The sequence below is a fragment of the Zootoca vivipara genome, chromosome 1 (assembly GCF_965207765.1).
Source record: "Zootoca vivipara chromosome 1, rZooViv2.hap1.1, whole genome shotgun sequence".
Taxonomy (NCBI): Eukaryota; Metazoa; Chordata; class Lepidosauria; order Squamata; family Lacertidae; genus Zootoca; species Zootoca vivipara.
In genome coordinates, this window is record NC_142582.1 from 115,782,249 (window position 1) to 115,801,791 (window position 19,543).

At 46.0% G+C, this 19,543-nt stretch overlaps 1 protein-coding gene across 3 annotated transcripts in view; it reads right to left on the reverse strand.

Annotated features, from left to right (window-relative positions):
* The window catches only part of SYNE3 (spectrin repeat containing nuclear envelope family member 3), a 101,183-nt gene that overhangs the window by 14,544 nt on the left and 67,096 nt on the right, over window positions 1-19,543 (reverse strand). For 2 of the 3 annotated variants that reach the window (XM_088673071.1, XM_035106607.3), the window contains exons 17-18: window positions 17,887-18,036; window positions 15,980-16,018 (exon numbers count right to left, since the gene is read on the reverse strand). In XM_088673071.1, the coding sequence (XP_088529197.1) occupies window positions 15,980-16,018; window positions 17,887-18,036 (189 nt within the window). Of the gene's footprint in view, window positions 1-10; window positions 7,188-15,979; window positions 16,019-17,886; window positions 18,037-19,543 lie in introns of those variants that run through there. The other variant, XM_088673073.1, reaches the window with a different exon arrangement.

Consider the following 19,543-nt stretch of genomic DNA (forward strand, 5'->3'; position numbering starts at 1 on the left):
CAAACCAAATGGAGCGTTAATGTCAGGGGCTGGGCAGGTGAAGAGGAGAAGTGGAGACCACCTCCCCAGGGGCCTTCCAGAGAGGAGGAAGGGGCAGATGGTATTGATCTACAGGACTGGTCCTACACAGGGCAAACCGCAGAGGAAGAAGAAGAGGGAAGAAGTTGGGAAGTAATGGGAGATGAGGAGCCAGGTGTCAGGCTTCAGGGAATCTGATCCTCCTCCCTCACGGCTGGCAGCCAGAAATGGAAAAACAAGACATTCTTACCATGGTATTTTATTCAATATTCACAGAGAGAGAGATGCATGATGCCGTCTCTCTTAGATAATGGTGTTGCTCCGAGTAAAGTCCCACTCGCTCTGTCTCTCCTATTCTATGTCATCCCTGTGCTGGCTGATCTGTGCTTTCTGCCTCTGAGATTTCTGTTCTCCTACTCTCCATGCCTGCCGGGTCCTGGGAGGTGGGGTCTGGAATGCTTTCCAAAGACACTGAATTTGTCAGCTGTCTCTCCCCTGGTGCTTCTGCTTCCTGATGCTCCTCTCCCAATATTTCCTAGCTTCTGCCCTCTGCAGCCTCTGAACTATGTCCTTCTGCAAACCAATGTTCTAAATCTATACTGTCCTCCTCTTCTTGGGAAGGTTCAGGAGAATGGGGGGTGGCCCCCACCATTCCTCCTCAGTCCTGTCCCTGACATCAGGTAGGGACGTTAGATACTGAAAGGTGCTTGGTTGCCTTGCCTTGGGGTAGTTTCCCCATGGGGTAAGCAACGATCCTGGCTTGGACTTTTTTGGGAGGGGGGGGGGCAAGTATATGCCGCAACATGTCACTGATGCAGTAGTAGTGTATTTGTGGTGGATTTATACTAGACAGTCCACACATAATTCTGCTTTTTTAGTTGTTCTGCTATGCCCAGTGTTGTGACATTATTCCTATCTGGAGGGGCACACCTGAGGACATAAAAAGACATTGCTGGATCAGGCCATTGGCCCATCTTGTCCAGCATCCTGTTCTCACAGGGGCCAACCAGATGCCTACAGGAAACCTGGAAGCAAGAGCATTCTGCCCATAGGCAATTCCTTGCCGCTGGTATGTTTTGTAAAGCAAGCTTCCCTAACAGATTGCATATGTTCTTTTCATTAACACCTGCATTTATACCCACACTTCACCCTAGCATATGCATTTTTGTACACACAGCTTGGCTAGAGAGCTGCATTCCAAAATCAGAGAAGTGCAAATTTCAAAGGATAGCCACATTTTCATCCTCATCTAGTTTAGGAAAGTGAAAATCAGAAAAGCACACTTTCAATATGAACTAAATAAAATTTCTTCCCCACAGCAGCAGGGGGGTTCAACAACCGAGAAATTTCATTGTTTCCGCAAGGGGACAATGACAATAAAGATCTATTCTATTCTATTCTATTCTATTCTATTCTATTCTATTCGTGTGTGGAGAACAGGAAGTGCATGTTAATCACACATCCTGTCCACTCCCCCCCCCCACAATTTTTAAATGCATCAAAAACTAGTACTGCAGGTGAAACTACACAGAATGTTAAATGCGTCTTTGCACCTGAAGTGACATTTCAGAGAAGGGATTTACATTATGACCACAGCAGGGAAAGAAATTACCCATTTCCTCATCCCTACCTTCTGGGTTCCCAATAATTAGTTGCTCTTCCCAGCTAATACAATTTGCATTTTATAATCTAATCTGCAAGTTCATTATTTATTTGTTTATTAAATTTGTATTTAATTATACCTGCAGGTCTCAGGGCGATTAAAACATAAAACCGCAACATAGAAATGCAAAATGCATAACACACACACACACACACACACAACACACACACACACACACACACACACAAAAGGGCACTGGATGCCAATCAGTCAATCAGTTAAAGAGAAACGTTTTTGCCTGGTGCCTAAAGGTGTATATATAATGAAGGCACCAGCTGAACCTCCCTGGGGAGAGCATCCCACAAATGGGGAGCCACTGTAGAAAAAGGCCTGTTCTTGTGTTGCCACCCTGTAGAGCTCTCATGGAGGAGGCACATGAAGAAGGGCCTCAGAAGATGATCTCAGGGTCTGGATAGGCTCATATGGAAAGAGGTGGTTCTTACACGTGAAGAGGCATTTAACCAGCGAAGACTCTTCCATTAGGTCATATGGGGCTACCAGCCTCCCTCTGCCTTCAGCTAGCCCCCATTTGCCTGTCTTCTTACTTCCACCTTCACCTTCCTCATTATCCATGTTGCCTTTCTGGAACTCAACGGAGAGGAGGATTCTGTCACTGGATCTTGCCCCACATCATGTCAGGCTCCTGGCTTTCTGTCTCAGAAGTCCCAATAGGCCACAACTGCATTTAACATCAAACTTGGCTCTGTCCCTGAGCCATTAGCATGAGGTGATTTGATTCTTGGCACACCCTCTGATAATTTTCAGACCATGAAGCCATTATGTTAGGCAGTGTGCCCTCGACAAGCGCTAGCAATGCTTCTATGCAGGAACGGACCACATCCCCAAGAGACACGAGATGCTGAGCAAAAGGGCTGGAGGTTTCTGGGTACCATAAAAAGGGCTTCCGTGAGCCAACGTTTGGGGTTGACCTATGTGTGACAATCTGCCAGACGCTAAAATCTCTAAGAAAATGCTTAGTGTTGCAAACGATTTTTTTCCAGACAATTTCTCAGCCTCGGTTTCCTCGAGGGAGAGCGCAGTTGCTTTTAGTATGAATTTTGAGATTTCCATGCACCAGTTACAAATTTTCCAACCTGTCTTGCGTGCCAGACAGGAACTTGGTGGCTGCTGGAGAGAAATGGCCGCTTTTGGTTGGGTATTCAGTTACAATGAAGTGCGAGTTTCACACACTTTCCCTCATGGCCAAAGCTCTGCTTCATTTTTGTATAGGTTTGCCAAGTTCAGGGGCACCCGCCATTTTGGGATATACTGCATCTGAATCTAGCCATGGGCCTTCTCTGTTTAATCTCTGGACGGCAGCAGAAAGCCCTGGGTCCCCACCCCTTGCACCTCACTTTACAATCTGGCTGACTTATTTTCATTGCTCCCTGTACAAGCCTCATATTTTACAAGATGCCAGAGAATAAAAAGGGAAGTGGAACAGATGGTGAAATTTGAGTTCAACGTATAGCAGTAGCCTTTACAACTGGGCCTGCTGCTCCGAAATGGCTCATTATAAGAAGGGCAAGGGAGCAAAGTGGGCCAGGAATCCAATTCTGGCCTTACAAAAAGGTTTGGTTTCCCTCCGAGAACACCAGAGCGGCAGAGAACACCAGAGCGGCACAATGCATTATGGGGGAATAACAGCCTGGGTGTCTACATTAAAAATAACCACGTCCCATGTTTGCCAGGTCTCACCCGGGAGAGTGATTTTTTCATTTATTTATGAGATTTCTTACCCCCACCCCTTCACTGAAATGTCCCAGGGCAGGTTGCAACAACGGAACAGAAACAATTAAAAACAAGTCAAATAGGTTTCATACAATTACAAAAGCAAACAATCAAGCAAAGGCAGAACAGTATGGCTTAGATAATCTTCTTCTTTGGAGATCACTCATAGCCGAGGAAGACTGTCTTCCATTAACACGGTTTTAACAATGAGTCCGTAAGTGACTGTGGAGGCTAATTCTGGATCCACACGTCCTTCTACAGTGGGGACATTGGTTTCCGGGCGGGAGTTGATCACGGTGTGGATTTGCCAAGTGTGGCTTCCTCTTAGCACATTTCTCCCTTGCGTCCTGAGTTTGAGTATCTTCAAAGCCCATGACACCTTTGGTAAAGGCTGTTCTCCTATTGGAGCGCTCGCAGGCAGGTGTTTCCCAATTGTTGGTGTTTATACTACATTTTTTAAAACTTCCCTTAAGACAGTCTTTAAACCTCTTTTGTTGACAACCAGCATTACGCTTTCTACTTTTAAGTTTGGAATAGAGTAGTTAGGCTTCAATAATATGAAAGAGGTAGGCATCATGAAACAAAATCATTTTAAGAGCCTATTGGATCAGGCCAATAGCCCATCCAGCCCAGCATCCTGTTCTCATAGTGGCCAAGCAGATGCTTGTGGGGAAACTGCAAACAAGATTGAAGCACAAGAGCACTCTCCCCTCTGGTGGTTTCCAGCAACTGGTATTCAGACGTATTACCGTCTCCAATCAGAGGATAGCCATCATGGCAAGTAGCCATTGATAGTTTTCTCTCCCATGGATTTGCCCAATGCTCTTTTACTGCCTCCTGTAGGAGTGAGTGCCACAGTTTTACCACACACTGCATTTAACTGTGAAAGGTAAAGAGGTGTGTCTTCAGTGTATGACTGGAAGCTGTACAGCAAAGACAGCAAGATGCACCTCTGCGAGAAGGGAGTTCCAAAACTTAGAGAAACTGTCTCCCTTCTGGGCCACACTTTTGAGGGTGGCAGAACTACCAAGAGAGCCCCATCTGCGACTCTTAACTGTGCTGAGGTACCGAGAAAGATTTCCATTGTTCAGCTTCTCACCCAGTTGCTTCGTCCAATGTCCTTATGCACCCAGCAGGGAAATTCTAGATTCAGGGCTGCCAGAGTTCAGGTTTGTTGTTGTTTAGTCGTCTAGTCGTGTCCAACTCTTCGTGACCCCATGGACCAGAGCACGCCAGGCACTCCTATCTTCCACTGTATCCCGCAGTTTGGTCAAACTCATGTTGGTAGCTTCGAGAACACTGTCCAACCATCTCGTCCTCGTCGTTGTTCAGCTAGAACTTTGACAGGGATGGCCCGAGACATTTTGCTGCCCAAAACAGACAAGATGGTGCCCACCATTCCGTGTACAGACGTTAAGTGGACTGGAAATTCAATCTTCCTCAAAACATGGGTGCCACCTGGGGCGACTGACTCACTCTACTTAATGGTAGGGCCAGACCTACAATTCCCAGCACTCTTAATGAACCACAGCCCCCAATATTATTATTTATGGGGCGTGTAGGCACTCTAAACGTTTGGGGTGCATGCAGCCTCAATGTAGCCTTAAGTAACTCCTGCCAAATTCACCGTGAAACAGCACAGCAACTTGTTTTTTGACATTATTGCATAACAGAAGGGAAATCAGGGGTGCGTACAGAAATTGCAATGAGGAAAAGTAGGTTTCTAGCTCTTTGAGGTTCATGGGTTGGATTATTCCCCCAAAGACTACAAATCCATCAGGGTGCAGGAACTGAAATGCCTAAGAGTTTGGGGTTGGACAATCTTTTCTTAGATGATGGATGTAATGGCCGCAAGAAAAATCCAGCCTAAATCCAGTTGATTACAACCCTTGCTCTCCAGTGAGCTGAAACATTCCCATAACTATTTTTGGCATTGCTTCCTTTCTATGTTTCTTGGAAGCTGAATGAGATTTTGAAGAGTGGGTGCCTAAATTAATCCATCCCTTGGGATGCTTTGACATGCATGCCTAGCATGTGAGTAAGTGGCTCAAAGCTGCCATAATCCTGGCAGCATAAACAAACAATTGCAGCACAAGGGGCATTCTAATCCCAGTGTGGGGGATCAGAATTGCTTATGGGTGAGTGGTAACAAGCTTCATTTTCCTAGTTCTCCCCCTCATGGCACGAAGGGTTGCAACATCTCAAATGTTATTTTCCTCAAAACCCTTAAATGAGTTGTTTTGCCTTCATATCCCAGGCAAATGGATATTAATCTACCTAAATGATCTGATTATTAAGCAGTATATAAAATAATAAAAAATAAAAATAAAATTATACTTCTGTGCCAATTTCTTCACTGGTCTCAATCCTGTGTGTTTAATTTCAGCACAAGGTTGCCAGCTCATTTCTGGGTCCAATTGAAGATGCTCATGTTAGTGTTTAAAGCCTTAAATGAGGCACGTCCCAAATAGCAGAGAGACCACCTCCTTCCCTACAGACCCCCCTAGGGCAGTGTGGTTCTCAAGCGGTGTGACATGGCAGCAGGGCTGTCTTAAGCAACTCTGGTGCCCTGGCGCCGTGGTGCGATGGATCCCTTCGGCGCCCCCCGCCCCGTTTCTCAGTGCGATGGGCGGCCAGGCAAGCGCAGCGCGGCTGCCGAGGGCGTTGCTGCGCGACGGGTGGGCAGGCTCAGCGCGCAGCGCTACTGCCGAGGGTGCTGCTGCGCGGAAGAGCGGCCGGGCGCAGCTGCGATGCGCCCCCTAGCGGGCTGGCGCCATGGCGCCCTGCGCCACCCAGCCTGGCTGTAGGGCCGGCCCCCGCGTGGCAGGAGGATGACAACTGTGTCTGGAAGGTTCAAGGGCAATCATAGAAACGTTTAAACATTTCAGAGTAGTATAGTATTGAAATATTTTTATTATTATTTGCAGAACATGATCTCTTTTTAAAATGAGTGCAAGGGCATCTAGTGATACTGAGGACTGTTGAGAGATTCCATTCCACCTTTTGTTGCAGACATGGGATTGTTGCGTGTCACATGTCTGTTTACATTCCAGCACAGACTGCTGTGTCCCGTGAGCGGAACTTCCGCTCAGTGTATTGCTTTTGTTTTTGACACTCTCTCCGAGAAGACGGCAAGGAGAGACGACATGTTTCTTTGTTCTGATTTATGTAAAATAAATCCGTAGTTTTAGTATGTATCCACAGCCTCCAGCCTCTTCTGTTGTGCAGTCTACCCTGCTACGTATAGTGTGCTCAAGGCAGCAAGCTTGAGTCGCTGATTTACCTCGTAGCCAGAGGTTGATGAATCTTTGCAGGGTGAAGGCTGAGAGGGAGACGATCCAGCTGGGGGCTAGCCAGCTGGCCTTTTGACCCCTGGATGCCGACAAGGACAATCCTAGTTGTGTTTTCCAATGTATTTCTTATCAATAAAAAAATTGGTGTGCTGCGAGGAAATTTATTAACCTGAAATTGTAGCCCAGTGAGAGAGAGAGAGAGAGAGAGAGAGAGAGAGAGAGAGAGAGAGAGAGAGAGAGAGAGAGAGAACCACTGCCCAAGGGTGTTGTGATAGGCAGAGGGGGCAGTTCCACTTTTGGCAGTTCCACTGCCCTCAGAAGCTTGGGTGGTGGCAGCACAGGAGGTCAGGTGAGCAGCACTCCCCCACACTGACTTCTGCTGATTCACTTGGTGTTTGGGTCTGTGTTCGAGGTCCCAACTTTGTCACGGACTTGAGGTGAGCTCTTGAGAAACTGGCTGTCTTTCAGCCTCAGTTCCCAACCTGTAAAATGGGAGAATGGTGACCTAGCTCATGGGGGGTGTTGTGAGACCTGAGGAATGTGAAGCAGTTGATAAACTGCAATGCTGTTTTGCAAGCAAGCTAAATACTGTGGTTCTGATTCTTCCCTTCAACTTTATCCCTACTGCCCTAAGGCAAACACCTGCAGGAGAGGTCATATAAATCCAGCATTCCTGCCTCTGCTTTCCCTCCCACCTGCTCTTGGCTTGGCTTTGCTTTATCCGGCAGCCGATAGATGCTATCGTGCTTAATGACTCAGCTGGTCGCCATGGAAATGCCCGGGCTGTCACAACTTCAGCACTGTGATGCTGCTGCAGGATCAAAGAGTGGGAAGGCACCATGGGCTTGTTGACTTGAGGCATGATCAAAATGCCATGCATCTTAACTCTGCAGAGCACAAAAATTCAATCGCTGGAGCAACGCCGGGTCTTGCCAATAACACTGCCGAGGACAGTGAGGGAAACCTCAGGCCCAGGGTATAAATGCCTCTCTGTCTGGCCCTGGAAACTCTGCCCAAGCCATACCCACCACTGGCCATGCTTCAACACTGAGTGCTTTTTCCTGGCTGGAATGGGAACTAGGAACTCTGAGAATGCCTCTTGCTTGTCTGGTTGGAGGAGACAAGGCAGGGAAAATGAGTGTGCGTAGCAATGAATTTCCTATAAGGAGGTGAAGCTCACATTTTGTTTCCTCATCCACTTTTGCCTCTCATTTGCCGCACCATGGGCCTGTGGCCTTTGGAAGGCTGCTCAGAAGCAGAGGCAGAGATAGGGTTTTAAAAAAAGGTAAAAATGGGGTTGCAGCGCTCATCTCGCTTTCAGGCTGAGGGACCCAGCTTTCTGGGTCATTTGGCCAGCATGACTAAACCGCTTCTGGCGCAACGGAACACCGTGATAGAAGCCAGAGCGCATAGAAATGCTGTTTACCTTCGAACTGCAGTGGTACCTATTTATCTACTCACACTGGTATGCTTCCGATCTGCTAGGTTGGCAGGAGCTGGGACAGAGCAACGGGAGCTCACCTCGTTGCGGGGATTCAAATTGCCAACCTTCTGATTGGCAAGCCCAAGATGCTCATTGGTTTAGACCACAGCGCCACCTTTTTAAGAGTAGGGTGACTGGTTCAGATGCACTGGGGGCACCACAACAATGCTATAGAATGGAGTGCGAGAGGTGGGGAGAGGCCGGATTTTAGCGTCGCACAGGGTCCCGCTGAAATATTAGAGCCAAAAGTCTGCCACTGTCAGAAGGGAATGTGGCCCCTGTCTGAAAAAAGGCTCCCTACCTCTGCCTTATACCAAGGTGCCTTAAGAGTGCAAGAAGAGCCCCTTGGACCATGCCAATGACCACAGCGGCCAACCAGATTCTTGCGGGAAATCCTCAAGGAGGATCTGAGCACAAGAACACTCTCTCCTCCTGTGGTTTCCAGAAACTGAAATTCAGAAGCTCTCCTTCTTCTGACTGGAGGTAGAGCATAGCAACCGTGGCTGGTAGTCATTGGCAGGCATATCCTCCATTAATTTGCCTTATCTAGGGCCGTAGCTCAGTGGAAGAGCATCTCCTTCCATGCAGATGATCAACCCCTGGCATCCCCAGGTAGGGCTGGGAATATTCCCAGCTGGAAACTCTTGACAGCTGCTGCCAGTCAATGCAGACATTACTGAGTTAAACACAGCAGACCAATGGTCCACCTGGCTCACTATTGTCCACACCAGGGTTGGGAAGCCATATGTTGTTGGACTCTACCCTCCACCATTCCCAGCCAGCATGGGTATGTGTGTGTACATGGGTAGCCACGACCAATGGAATTTGCCAATACTCTGGCTGGATGGACCAATAGTCTTATAGTCCTGGATTGGCAGCCCTACTTGCTAGGCTCTCAGAGGCCATCAGCCAGAGAGGGAGATTTCTCCACTCTCTTCCACGCTTGGAGAAGAGCAGCAGAATGTCACTCACTGGTGACTAGGCTAGCACAACCTCGCAGGTGCCTCTCCATGCCAGGCGTAAAGCTTCGCCTGCTACATTTCTGCAGGCCAGGCCATTCACAAGAGCACAGCTAGTAAAAAAAAAAAAGTTGGCAACCGTATGACTTCTGTAAAAATCAAGGCAAGAAAGAATAGTAAACTTAGATAAACATTCCACCGAGCGTCGAAGGCAGTGTGTAGGATATTATATTTAAAATGTTTTAAAGTGTCACTATGACTGAACTCAAGCTGCACAGGCGGCCTAGCTGTCCTCAGTCACATTTGCTCTTGACTCATCCTCCTGAGGCATTTTGACTCCTGCCGAGATTGTTATTGGGGAGCTGTGGGCTCTTTAGCACATTATGTAGAGCGTTCATTAATATAACTCCGTTCCAAATATATCATGAAAAATGGTTCTGGTAACAGGCAGGAGAAGCAAAAACAAAAACAACCCCCCCCCCAAGCCTCCAGGGCTGGATAGAGAGTGCCTGTGAAAATTGGCAATGTATTTCTCAGCAGTCGCTGCTTTCCCACTATTTCTGCCAGGAATATTGAACGTCACCTTGAATGGAGATGCCCAAACTGTGCAAGCAATCCAAGCATTTGTGAAGAGGTAATTATTTCTTCTGCCAAGGGCTGCATCCCCCCCCAAGGGTAAAATTTAAGCTGGTGATATTTGGGCCAGAGCTGGCAGTGTGTGGCCACCTTCTTTTATTTCTCTCTTTCTGCCACTCTTTCTCTCGCACACTTTTCCTCCCCACGAAACAGGTGACAGGTCACTCTTTCCAGAGACCCGAGTTCCTTGTTTGCAGAGGATTCCCATTCCTTCTCCTTCCCAGATTCCATCCATTTTGACTTCCTGAGCGGTGATGAACAAATGCCTGTTGCTGTTGCTAAACATAGCCTGCCTTACATACAGGTTGCTGGGAGGATAAAATGATGGACTGGGAGATGCTTGCACACCACAATAAGCTACTTGGAGAAACAGTAGGACAGAAATGCAACTAAATGATTCGCAGCTGCTGCCTGTTGATGCAGTCTTGGTGTGCCTGAGTTCATTGTCAACTCAGACTGGAGGAGATGTTTGTCTGGGCCCTGCTCCCTGAGCTCCTTTAAGCTGGTGATGCCAAGGATTGAACCCAATGCCGTTTTTCTGCCAATGAGCATATCCCTATCCACCGCCTTTGTTTGGAGATGTCCTAAATACACCTTCACTGGAGATGCTTAAGCAGAGGTTGTGCCATTATCTATCAGCGGTGCTGTAATTCTGAATACCAAAGAAAAGGCAAGGATGGGGAAATGTGATAGAGGCGTATAAAATTACGCATGGAGGAGGTGAACAGAGAAAATCTTCCCCCTCTCAGAACACATGGACATCCAGTGAAATTGAACTTTGGAAGATTCAGGGCAGGCAAAAGAAAGTCCTTACATAGCTTAACTGTGGAATTTGCTCTCTCAAAGAGGCATAGATAGCCACTAACTTGAATGGTTTGAGACGGGAATTAGACCAATTCCTGGAGCATATGGCATGTGGCTACAAACTCTGATGGCTATTGTAGGAGGCAGGAGGCAGTATGCTTCTGGGTACCAGTTGCTGAAAACCACAAGGGAGAGTGCTCTTGTGCTTCCTCTCCATGAAGCAGACTGATGGGGAAGGGACAGATCACTCTTTCCAGAAGCCTGAGTTCCTTGATTGCAGAGGATTCCCATTCCTTCTCCTTCCCAGATTCCATCAGTTTTGAATTCCTTCCCACACTCATCAAAAGTTGAGGACCACATGAATTGAGACCAAGAGCCTCAGTGTCCGGCTTGTAGGTTTCCCATAAGCACCTGGTTGGCCACTATGAGAACAGGATGCTGGACTAGATGGGCTAACGGCCTCATCCAGGAAGCTCTAATGATGTCCGGTTGATATCAGAAGCATGGTGTCCTAGTATATCCATTGGGCTTCCCATCGGGATCTGATTGGCCATTGTGAGAACAGGATGTTGGAGTTGACGAGCTTTGGTCTCATCCAGCAAGATTTCATGTTCAGATTCCTTCAATGAGCATTGAATAACTAGGCTGTAGGACCTCAAAAGTCACTTCCAACTCTAAAATTCTGTTTTACAACAGTGGAAGAATTTTACTCAATGTTTTTAACATGAGGACCTGAACCAGGAGCCTTCCAGAGAAGGAGTGAGTAAACTAGTATCGCTCGTGGCTGGCTGAACTTATTTGGTCTGACGATCAGTGGTGACTTTCTAAATGAGACGCAATTGCAGATCCTGACTCTCCATCTGCTCCAGGAGATTACATCCCACAGTATCTCAAAGGGAACCAATTAGGCAGTCATGAATCTAATAAATCCTAATTATTTTGTTTGTACAAACAATGAGACCCAAATCATTTGCTCAGCAAGGAGCTTTAATTAGGGTTGAGCACTGCAGAAAATAAACCAGACAAGAACTGCTGAACCCCATAAATAACCTGCTTTGATTTCCAATTGACGCTAAATATGCTCCTGCAATACTTTCAGCAACTTGGAAGCCAACCTTTGAAGAAACATTTATCATCATTATTTTTTTAAATATTTGTTTTTACAATGCTCCATCGTATGGGAAGAGGCAATAAGCTATTCCATCACTGTCAGCCTACGGGGGAGAAACCACAGGCCGCAATGCATTAGCTTTCTCAATTTAATCTTCCAGTCTTCTGTTTATGGATAAAATTATGCTAGTGCATATTCACCGTTTGTTTTCTATCTGACATCTTTTTCTCTGTGCACACTACTTATTCAAGCGAGGTTTTTATGCTCGGGGATGATCAAGAAATGGTTCTTTTATTATTGCAGCCCATGCATACACTTACTAGTGAGTAAGGCCACATTCACAACATACATTTAAAGCACTTGGGGCTGTGGTTTGTTAAGGGTCCTGAGAGCTTGTAAGAGGCCACTGTTCCCCACCCAGAGCTGCAATTCCCAGAGTGGTTTAGCAGCCAATTCCTCTTCCCAGGGAACTCTGTGAATTGTAGCTCTGTCAGAGGTACGGGAGCCTTTTAACAACTCTCTGCACCCCTAACAAACGGTAGCCCCAGAATTCTTTGGAAGAAGCCATGACAGTTAAGTGAAATCCCTCCTTGCACTCTGATTTTGTCAATGTGCATATGGAGTACATTGCATTGGTAGCTTCTAAAATGGGGGTTGGTGAGCAGAGAGATGGGCCTGAGGAGCAGCAGTCCAAAAATATTTGAAAATGGAAGAAGGGCAGACAGCTGGAGAAACACCAAAGCAATTCCATACTCCTTGTACATTGGGGTGGGGAGAATTTTCTGAGCATCCCTACGTAGTACATATGTATGCAAACACATATACGAGTTATGCATTTTTTTGTGTTTTTATATTGTAAACTGCCCTATGATCCTTGGATGAAGGATAGTATAGAAATTTAACAAACTAACAAGTGCATTAAATGTGAATGCTGCCTAAGTATAATTGAATCAGTGGAACTTATTTCTAGCAAAACATGCACAGGATTGCACTGCACATGACATCTAACTAGCTCTATATAGATGTTCATATATAAGCCAGTAGGGATAGGGTTAGCTAAAAATACAAGCAAAATAAGCAAATATTAAAATGGGTGGTGGTGGCCTTGATTGGTCTTTCGAACCATCCCTTACAGAGGAAAATGGTATTTTTGTCTCAGCGTCTGGCAATGTTCCCATCAAGAATTAAATACAGCATGTTTTCCCCCTGGGGTATAATGGATGCTAAGAGAAACATTCCCGCCGCTTGAGCTGTTCCTACTGAGGGAGGGAGATGGGAATCGATCGACTTTAGCTGGGCGCTGGCAATATCCAACATTTGAGTCCCCCATCCAACTAATAGCCAGAATCCAAAAGATTGTGTGCAGCCACATGGAATGATGTGGTTGCATCTGAGGTTGCAGCACTGCTGAAGCTAAGCAGGTAATATAGATCATGTCAATTCCTTGGATGAAGCTCCATCAAGCTCCATGCAAGAGGAAGAACATTCCCTGATGGACCGTAGGGGCATTGTAGCAGATTCTTGGTGGCTCCTTAGTAGACAAACCACTAGGGGAAGATCTCTCCTGAAGGCAAATGGTCTGAAAACCACTGGCTTAGAATCATAGAGTTGGAAGAGACCACAAGGGCCATCCAGTCCAACCCCCTGCCAATTTAATATATCCTCCTCATCCAGGCATTTGGCTGATTGACATGTGATGCCCTTTTAAATGTGTTGTGGGAGGGGGGGTAGTTTTGGTTTGTTTTTGTTCTTGTTTTGATTATGTATTTTGTGTTTTTTTATATCGTAATTTCGTGTTGTGAACCACCCTGAGATCTACGGATGAAGGGCGGTATACAAATTTAAATGACAACACCAACAACAATTGTGGCTAACAGTGTGTGTATTTCACCTCGCAGGTCAGCGGTGGGAGCACACTGGAGGCCGAGGAAAACAGGAATGTGTAATCTACCTCATGGGTGGGCTGCTGGGACATATATGCACACCTCCAGGAAAGGGTGAACCATGTTAGGAAAAAAGATATTTAGGGCTCCTCAACATAAGGAGCCAAGAGTGGTTCAAAGCAAAGCCATCATGGCTGAACAATAGTCCAAAGTAACTGGAGGGCACCAGGTTAGTGAAAACTGCTTTAAAGTGCTTGGCATTTAAAAAAATTACTTTCACATTTTAGTGTACTTTCCTCTAATTTTTATTTTGACTTCACCAAGGGCAACTCTTTCTCTGTGTTCTTGAAGCACTCCTCTCTCTATATATATTTTCCTCTACAATTTTATTAATGGTCAATGAGATAAGCAAGGAGAGCTAAAAGAGAGTGGCTGTTCTGTATGTATATATATGTGTATATATATATATATGTGTGTGTGTGTGTGTGTGTGTGTGTGTGTGTGTGTGTGTGTATATATATATATATATATATATATATATATATATATATATATATATATATAGTGAGACATTAGTGTTGCCTGCAGTATTAGGTTGGGAAGAAAAGAGGGGGGAAGAGGTTGGGGGGGTGGCCTAGGGTGTGGCTGGCTATCTTTGGTTGGCTGCAGTGAGATTTGCTTATGTGCGTGAGAGGGTGGGTTTTGGGATCAGGTTAGCCAGATCATAGCTGCCAAGTTATCCCCTTTTTTAAAGGGATTTTCCCTTATGCTGAATAGGCTTCCTCGCGAGAAAAGGGAAAACTTGGCAGCTATGAGCCAGATTGATTTACATGCTGTTGGTGGATTCTTGTTGGTGTCTTGTTGGGCTACGTATGTGATAAAGGGAACCAAAGCGGGGTGAAGGTGTCTTCTATTTGTCTCTGTGTCTGTTTCAGTTTATTGGTTAGTTTTTCTAGTAAGTTTTCCCATACTATTTGATACCATTGGTCCATGTTTACTCTTGACAGGTCTCTCCAATGTCTGGCTATGATGCTTCTAGCTGATGAGACTGGGTGGGTTATGAGCTCTTTAAAATGTGAGTGGGCATTATTATCTTGGAAGATGTTCAGTAGGGCCAGTTCTGGGGTAACTTCTAATACTTGTTCAGTTGTCTTGTATAACTGATGTCCAGAAGAGTTGGATTTTGGGACAGTCTCACCACATGTGGAGGTATGCGCTTGTGGAGGTATTTTGGTGCGGCTCCTGGGCATATCAGTGCTAGTTTCCATGGTGTTAGTTACCATCTGTAAGTGAGTTTCAGGGTGAGTTCTTTTCTTGTAGCTGAGATGGATTTAAAAGGGAGGGTTGGACCACATTCTAGTCCATTAAGTAGGGTTAATTTCATAGCCTATGTCCTCCCTTTTTTGTTTATTATGTCAAGGGGGTTTGTGGGATTTTGGAGCAGTATTTTGTATATTGTGCATACCATCCCCTTGCCGTGTCCCTTTGTTCTTAGGAGGAGGTTTTTGAAGGTTGTCAAGGGTCTAGTTGCTGCTGATTTTACTACTGGGTTGTTTAGGAAGGCATTTAGCTGGTGGTGTTAGCCAGGGCATTTCGGTGTCCCTTAATTTGTCTTGTATTTCTTCTGTCAATATGGCTTTGTTAGTTTTGTAGAAGTCTGCTAGACGATATAAGCCTTTGGCTTGCCAGGTGTTTACCTGGAAGTTTTGTGCTGCGTGATGGAATAGTGGGTGGTGAGCCAGTGGGGTTGAGGTTGGGGACAGTTTGCCTCCTTCTTCCTTCCATGCTTTAAGTATGGTCTGTGTGAACCTGTTTAGTGTTGTGGGTATTTTCCTTAGTTTGTTTGGGAGGAATGGGTATGCTATGGTGGGGGTGTTTTTGATTATGTCTCTCTCCAGGTGTACCCATTGTTTTGTTTCGTCTTCTAGAATGCATAGGATTATGTGGCAGACTTGGTTGGCAATGTCGTATAATTCTATGTTGGGGACTCTAATCCTGCAGCCGTGCCCTCCATAACAAAATATATTGTATTTCATTATTGGACAACTAGGGCTTGCCAGTCGGAAGGTCGGCGGTTCGAATCCCCGTGACGGGGTGAGCTCCCATTGCTCGGTCCCAGCTCCTGCCAACCTAGCAATTCGAAAGCACATCAAATGCAAGTAGAAGATAAACGGCGTTTCCGTGTGCTGCTCTGGTTCGCCACATGCTGGCCACATGACCCAGAAGCTGTACGCCAGCTCCCTCGGCCAATAAAGCGAGATGAGTGCTGCAACCCAAGAATCATTCGCGACTGGACCTAATGGTCAGGGGTCCCTTTACCTTTATGTTTTTAAAACACACAAACACACATATGCCCTTCCCTCTCCTTTTCTGTGAACAAACAAAAACACACTCTTACCTTTCTAAATGTGTCTGTCTCCTCCAAAGAGCTTGTTGCCTGTTTAAAAAAAGACAAAAGCATTGGGGTTTTTGTTTTTTGTTTTAAGAAAAGAAACCATGGTATCCCCTAGGAACCTATAAGCCAATGTTTATTTCACGAGGGGAATGTTGCTTTAAATTTCTCATCGTCTGGACAAGCTAAAGCAGCAGGTGATTTTCTATTTAATGAGCTTCATAGCACACGGCCAGTTTAAATTCCAAATGGATTTTGTTCCCTAGCAAGTTAAAGTCTGGTTTAGGCTTACAGGAGAAATAACTATGATTTCACTGACACCTTCTGACTAATTGTAGTTTTGCAGGAGATGGCACAGTAAAATCGCACCACTGAGGCTGGATTCCTACACACATTTACCACAGAGTAAGGACACTGGACACTAACTTCTTGCCCTTTAGCCAACTTTTGATTGTTATGTATTTCCCCCCACCTAGCTTTCTTATTACTCCATATTCACCCCACTTTTTTTTTAAAAAAAAAATCATTGCATTTAGAACTGGGGAAATGAAGAAGAGCAAATTCCTTTAAAATTTGGAGCACTTTCTTCATACAAAACAGCAAAGATTGAAGCTGCATGGCCTGCCTGCCCCATCTTTTCCCGAACGACATGCAGAATAGCTAAAGGCATGTTGCAACATTTCCCCAAACATCGCAAGCGTCGGCCAATGAAGTACAGCAGGGTAGGGAAATGTGCAGGGCAATGGAAGCACACATTTCCTCCCTCCATTACAACAGAGACGGGGTGGGGTGGGGACCTTTTCCAGCCAGAGGGCCGCATTCCATTCTCTGCAACCTTCCAGGGGCCACATGCCAGTGGTGGGCAGAGCCAGCGGCAAAGTGGGAGGAGCAATGAATGTCAATATTCCCTTTGTACGGCAGGCTAGGTTTTTAACATGCACTCCCCAGCCCACCCCCACTTTCTATCCTCCATAGAGGCAAGCATCTATTCCAACCAGGTAAAAACTTTCAAGGGTGTAAAACAGGCCCGGCAAGGAATGTTGACCCAGGGAGTGGGTGTGGCCTGGGCTGGGGACAGTTTTGAGGGCCAGGGAGAGGGGCATAGAACGCTGCATTTGGCCCCCGGGGCTGAGTATCCCCACCCCTGCAGTGGAAGAAAATGAAGATGGTCCTGCTTTTGATGGCAGCTAGTAACACACCCACCTTTAAAGACTCAGATTCATAGTGTCAGTTTCAAGTACTTTGAATTTGCCATGGCTCAGCTACAAACAAACAAACAAACAAACAAACAAGCAAACCCAAGTACACTTTTCCTTGCCTAATGCATCGAACTGATGGGCACCAACAGCATGGGACCCAGGATAATCATAGACTCCCTTTAGTACCCTGTGCTATTCCACATTTCAGATCAGTTTCATCGAGCCTCCTCTCCTTCCACCGTCACTTGGGGGCAGTCATTCCATCTGAGATGGGAAGCAGGGCCCAACCCATTAGCGTTCTCAATAGACCAGCTGTACCAGGCACTTGCTATCCCTGAACTGTGCCAGCTGGTCATTAGAAGAACAACTGTCTCAGAATTGGTGCCTGAGTTTTGTTTTCCACTCTTCCCTCTTCCTGTTTCCTTTCCCCTCTTTGTCCTGGTTTTTTGGTGTCTTTTTTTTAAGATTGGAAGCCTTTTCGGCTGCAGAGTACAAATGCTCCAAATAATAAAAATCCGCAAAACATGTGAATATGACTTTCAGACTTTGATATACCCATTTCCTATCCAAGTATAACTGCACATCTTTTCTTTGTTTATGACCATGCACAATACGGCTCCTCTGGGTAGAAGGGGAACAGCGCAAGCCTAACACCCTTATTCTAAATGGGATAATGGAAAAAGATCTCTGATCCACCTATCCTCAGAGGCCTACCAAAGAGTTGCGGGAATCGTTCAGTTTTGACTTGTAGAGCATCCATCGGTAGCGCAGCTCCTCCAGATCATCGGAGTTCTTAACAATCGGCTGAAGGCGCAGGAGATCTTCAAAATGTTGCTGACCCTCCGGAACGTGAGACTGAAGCTCCTGGAAGGGAAAGGGGGGGGGGAAAGATAAAGCACCGTTTTGTTGTGCAAACGATGGAGGTGGTAGCGGTGATGAGAGAACACACTGCCTTTTACCATTACTGTACACATACAGGAATTTGGGGGCATTTCACAAATATTTCCAAAGGGGAAAGCGGGTCACAAAGTGGTGACGCTTCCCTTTTTTATTCCTGTGTAGCTGCCTGGTTTTATTTTACATGCTTTTATATTTCGTAAATATATATTAACTATATTTATATATTTCTTCCAAGGGTCTGGAAAGCAAGCTTTAGAAGGAAAGGTTGACAAAGTTGGATATGTGTAGCCTGGATACGGGGGAGGCTAAGAGGAGATATCTTAGATACTGTGGTACATCTGGTTACGAACTTAATTCGTTCTTAACCTGAAACCTTTCTTAACCTGAGGTACCACTTTAGCTAATGGGGCCTCCCACTGCCGCTGTGCCGCTGCCGCACGATTTCTGTTCTCATCCTGGGGCAAAGTTCTTCACCCGAGGTACTACTTCTGGGTTAGCAGAGTCTGTAACCCGAGGTGTTTGTAACCCGAGGTGTTTGTAACCCAAGGTTCCACTGTATCAAAAATCTTAAGGGCTGTCACAAGGCAGAAGGAAAGGAAGAAAACACCAGTTAAGACAAGGATACAGTCGTACCTCGGCTCCTGAACACCTTGGGAGTTGAACGTTTCGGCTCCCGAATGATCGAAAACCGGAAGTGAGTTTCCTGTTTTCGAACGTTCTTTTGGAAGTCGAACATTCGACGGGGCTTCCACGGCTTCCTGCAGCCAATCAGAAGCTGCGCTTTGGAAGTCGAATGTTTTGGAAGTCAAATGGACTTTCGGAACGGATTCTGTTTGACTTCCGAGGTACGACTGTATTGACAAGCTGGGATGTGTGCAGAGGAGGGTGACCGAGGTGATCTATGGCCTGGAAACCAAGCCTTATGAGGAACGGTTGCAGGAGTTTGGCATGTTTAGCCTGGAAGACTGAGAGAATATATGACAGCCATCTTCAAACATGGAAGAAGGAGCAAGCTTGTTTGCTCCTGCTCCAGAGTGGAGTACTTGAACCAATGGCTTCAACTTATAAGAAAGGAGATTTCGACGAAGCAGCCAGGAAGAACTTTCTGAAGGTAAGAGCTGCTTGACAGTAGAATGGACTCCCTCAGAAAATGGTGGCCTCACCTTCATTGGACGTTTTTAAACACAGGCCAGGTGGTCTTCTTTTTTTTTAAAATAATTTTTATTAATTTTACAAACAAAACTAAACAAACTACACAAACATACAATATAACATACAATATAACACTGTCCCTTCGTTTTCCCTCCACCCACTGGTTCACCTCTGCCACCAGTGAAACCCGTGTGCTTTGAGAATCAAAGGGGTCCATTGTAAGTTGGGTTTAACCTCCCCCCTCCCTCCTCCCCCCTCTTCCCCCCCCTGCCACTGAAAGGACAGGAGTGGAGGAGCTCTGAGGATTGGTTTCCCCCAG